This window comes from Rhodofomes roseus, assembly GCF_022264815.1.
Source record: "Rhodofomes roseus strain CIRM-BRFM 1785 chromosome Unknown C8Q71scaffold_63, whole genome shotgun sequence".
Lineage (NCBI taxonomy): Eukaryota > Fungi > Basidiomycota > Agaricomycetes > Polyporales > Fomitopsidaceae > Rhodofomes > Rhodofomes roseus.
Window position 1 is genome coordinate 7,656 of NW_025953019.1, and position 4,649 is coordinate 12,304.

The 4,649-nt window shown below is 48.6% G+C and overlaps 2 protein-coding genes across 2 annotated transcripts; both read right to left on the bottom strand.

Moving 5' to 3' along the window:
• Positions 1-803: 803 nt before the first annotated feature.
• C8Q71DRAFT_793162 (uncharacterized protein) lies at positions 804-1,039 on the bottom strand (the record flags this gene model as incomplete). The annotated part of the gene is made up of 1 exon (XM_047925453.1): positions 804-1,039. A coding segment is annotated over one exon (194 nt), but the record flags the coding sequence as incomplete, so codon positions are not given.
• An 852-nt stretch (positions 1,040-1,891) lies between these two features.
• C8Q71DRAFT_863900 (uncharacterized protein) lies at positions 1,892-2,209 on the bottom strand (the record flags this gene model as incomplete). Its single annotated transcript, XM_047928249.1, has 2 exons — positions 1,892-1,952; positions 2,013-2,209. The coding sequence occupies 2 exons, from the start codon at positions 2,207-2,209 to the stop codon at positions 1,892-1,894; spliced, it is 258 nt and encodes an 85-aa protein (XP_047772251.1).
• Positions 2,210-4,649: the final 2,440 nt, after the last annotated feature.

A 4,649-nucleotide genomic window follows, 5' to 3' on the forward strand; every position in this document is an offset into this window, starting at 1 on the left:
GTGCCATACCATATACATGTGTATTAGTGGTGATATTGGTGATTGTGCAACATCAATCATGCTACACTGCACAACAGCATACCCAATCATGTCCCCAATTGAGTGTCACCAATTGCACACAACACCATACACATTGATATCATTATGGGACGGCAGTGTCAATGCGGTGTACGTAAATTGCATGGTTTAGGACTACCCCCATGAGAATCACACATGGCATCCATGTTTGCCACATGGCCTCAGCTAACCTACCGGTCACGTGGGTTGGGTGCTTTTTGCTCTCAGGCACCTGCAACCCTGCCCAAGCTGTCCCCAAGCACGATTTCCATGTGAAATGTAGGGAAATCAGTATGAGTAATACCAAATGCAGGACAATTCAGTTCCGAGAAATAAGACCCGTGAGTACTGAGGTGTTCCTGAGACCTGCAAAAATGGGATGATGTGTATTGGGAAAAATAGTCAGCACTGTGAAAACAGAACATGTTGAGAATGGGAAAACAGGAAACAGGGAATATCATTACCAGGAAATATTAGAATGAAATGGTGGTGATATCCAAAAATTTGCCCTGCAGCAGATTCCATTCAACAAGACAAGAAGTATTGCTGGGTGGGTTACACACACTGGGAAAATTGAATTAAAATGCAAATACAAGACTGAAAATAAGGGGAAATCAGTGGTGCAAGTATTGATCGCACCCAGAATTTAATACCAGGCAATATGATAATTATCTGAGTAGTACCAGGAAAATGAGGCATAATTACTGGGAAATAGGGAATATCAGTACCAGGACATAATTGCCCTGATATTCAAGAAGACAAGGATATCACTGAAAGTATACCACGGGCCAGGTAGCATGAATACTATCACACAGCATTGAATAAAACATGCTGCCAGCCTGTGGGAAAGCCATGGGCTGGCAATGCCCAAGCATATAACCTTCATAGTAACCCAGATCACAGAATGAAAGAACTGCCGCCAGACCTGAGGCAACACCCAGGTCTGGCATTGCATAAGTATGAAATCTTAAAAGTTCCATGAAGCCCTGAATGAAAAAATGGCCCTGTAAACCCGTGGTGAAGCCACGGGTTTGCAATGCTCATTATGATTGCAGCCTGGTGATCACAGCAATCACAAGCATCATTATTATAATTAAGGTCGGCAGGAAGGCCACAGTTCAAAATCAGTGATACAGCCATGGTATGGCCACTACTGAGGCCTGCTCTGCTTAAGTAAGCCACTCTGGCTGAGTGTTGCATGGCCTTGTCTGTGCTCTCCCTTAGATTAGCTCATTACCATGTACTCTGAGATAATTAAGAGGCATTATTGAGTGCATCATTGGCTTTTCAATGGATTTTGGGTGTTCTGTGGTATGGATTGTCTGTCTCAGAGCACTGGAACTCCGTAAGCACTCCAGACTCACGTCACACCTGCCTAAATTGGACTGGTGGCGGACATCAGTTGCACTTAAGTTCTTTTCATCTGCAGCGATGTGAGTTCTCCAACCATTTTCTGCAATTCAAGCCACTTAGGAATCAAAGCAAAGCATTGCACCCAATTGCCCCCGTACAGAATGAAGACGTCATCCACCAGCAAGTGTGACCATTACCCAATGGTGCTTACCAAGGTTCCAGCTATTCTGGCTCAAATCCTAGACATGGAGTCCCCACAATGTATTCAAAAGCTAAAATTCAACCCGATACAGATCATGAATAGTCTGTAGCACTCAGTAGAACATGATTTTAGTGAGGAGAGGCCAAATTAGCACAAGACTTTTGGCCAGACTAGCTTACGTCAGCGGATCGGGCCTCAGCAACAGCCACCTCAAACCGAAATCAAACTGTCGCCTTCCGGCGTACCATACATCATTGTCGTAATTGCAGTGATTGCATGTTAGACAATTGTCATTGTAATGTTTGTGTACCTGAACCTCGAGATGGTCGTGAGCACATATCTGAGAATTGTAATGGCAATGAACGTGTGCTCAAAACGCTCAATCGGAGAAATCGCATACCTGACAATCGCAATCGCAGCAATCGCATACCTGACAATCGCAATCGCAGCAATCGCATACCTGACAATCGCAATCGCAGCAATCGCATGCCTGACGATCGCACTCGCAGCAATCGCATGCCTGACGATCGCACTCGCAGCAATCGCATACATGACAATTGCGATCTCTGCCATCGCAATCGCAGCAATTGCATACATGATGGTGCTCTGGCGTAGATGAACATCGCAATTGCAGTAATGGCATGCATTTCGATCGCAATCGCCGTAATTGCATATCAAAGGACCACAATCGCAGTTATTGCGTGCCTCAAAGTCAGAACTGGCAGCAATCGCGTGGTTTAGGCTTCGCCAGTTGCGGTTGCCATCCTCGCGATCGCATGTTTAAGGCTGGCGGTCGCGGTCGAAAACATGGTTAATATTCCACAATGATGTCACGAACATGACATTTCACACCATATTTCCCATGGGACATGTCTTCGGCTTAGTTATGAAATTTAACCCAAGACTCGAGTCTAGTATACTTAGCCCATTGACTCGTCCATCTACCGATGGATGGTTCAAAAGTGGCCTGTTTCGGCACATGAAGACTAACATCGCAATCGCCCTGCTGATTACTTCGACCAGAATATAGGCCTTTGGAAGCGACTTGGCCATATGGTGGGCGACTCCGACTCAAGGCAATTGCTGTCGACCGAGATGCTTGTAACAGTGCTGGAGGGATATTACGGCCGTCTGTGCACCCTACAATGGAATATGCCTCTTACCTAAATGTGAGACCAAGTTGTGGGTTGCAGTGTTTGGAACATGATTGAACGAGTGGAAGTAACATTGAAAAGCAGTGAGGGACTAGCGTCACGCAAAATCACTGACTCAATATCGTGCGCGAGAACCACGCGATCGGGGGTCAAGAATGAAGCCCAGTTAATATGGCCTAGTATCCAGATACAACAGCGACAGAGCTATGGCGAAAGCGTGCTGGAGCTTGAGGTCTCACATAGAGGTGCTACATGGATCAAGATTTGAACTGGCTTGCTTCCAAAGGTACAACGCTCATAATCGTAATAACCCATGTCGCACTTCAGTCAGTGGCGAGCCATTTCGCTGTGTGCAAGCGAGTTCGGAACATCTGTTACATCTGTCGCACGGTTAACGCCTACGCCGCATCGCTGTCGCTGAGGGCTGCGCACGCGTGTGTGTAAGTTCCAGGTCTTCACTAGATTTCAACATGGCGGTTGCATACGTGCATAACAAGGTTCCATGCCCGAGTCGCAGATCGAAACAGGAAGCGTTCCCTCTCGGCCCTCTAAACTGGACATTGAGTACCAAGAGATTGGGGGTGTGGAAGCGACACATTTGTGTGTTCAGAGTCGCAGTGCCACAGAAGACGTCACGTAGGGGCTGTCTTTGACGATGAGTGGTGCATATCCCGACATGAGTGAAGAGATGTCGATGAAGGGTTAGAAGATGGCCGATCAGAAGTTTGGAATGCAGATCGAAGCAAATCAAAGGCGCGGCGTTCAGCGATTCAATACCAGAGTATGATATGGCTGCGCATATACAGTATTCCTGTCTTCGGAGGTCAGAATGAACTGCAATAACTCAGTCGCAGCGTTCGCGACGAGTTGAGTCGCAGATGGATTGTACGGGTGCACCACATCAGCGTAGGCGACTGGAATCACACGTCATAGAACAGTCGCGACCACCCAAAGATTTGGGATGTATTCATCGCGATCGCGTGTGCACCCTTGTATGAGAGCACCGTTCGTGTGTCCTCACGGTAATTTCAGCGCACCCGGATGCCTCATATGACGTCGCCCACTAGGTAGCGAAGGTCCAAGTGGTGTTGAAGCAGATCTGCAACTGTACTGCATGTGAAACGACGGGACGCAATGGCTAAGTCCTCGCAATGGCACCCATTCAGGTAGCCCATATTCGCACAGCAAGTCGCCACTGATGCAACACACTGACTGCATCGCTGTCCGTTGATCAGTCATGGCGACAATGATCAATCGGACCCGATTGCCCGCGACAACCGAGAGACGGTTGCCAGTGAATCACTTGATAGCGACACCACCGTCTCATACATATGATCGCATTGCAACAGGTAGGTAGGATATATATATGACAAGAACTAAAACGCGTCACAGCTAGTTCGTGGTACATTACGGTCTTATACAACGTCTCATACGGGATGTTAAACCAACGATCAAGAATGGGTCAAGAAAATCGCACCCCTAACCTGCGACCAAAACTCGCGCACATGACTCACGGCTCATCCTCGTCGCTGCATTCCATCACGTCCTCGCCAGTCATCTCGCGCTCGAGGGCCTCGTTGAGTCGGATTTGGTGCTCAATGGACGCGAGGCGATCCATCAGAAGCTTACAGCTCGCTGCGCAAAACGCGAATCTTGATGATCCCTTCGCGCGACATGCCGATAGTGGCCAAGTCATCTTCCGCAGCAAATCCCATCGCGGCAGCGGAGGGCGTGGGCAGGCTCGGGGGAATCGGCGCAATCGGGGGAATCGGCGCGATCGGGCGACTCGAGGGCCCAGGGGAGGCGAGCGCTGGGTGAGTCGACGGCAGAGGAGTCGCAGAGTGGAAGGATGGTGGAGATTCAGACCGATCCGGTGTGCGTGG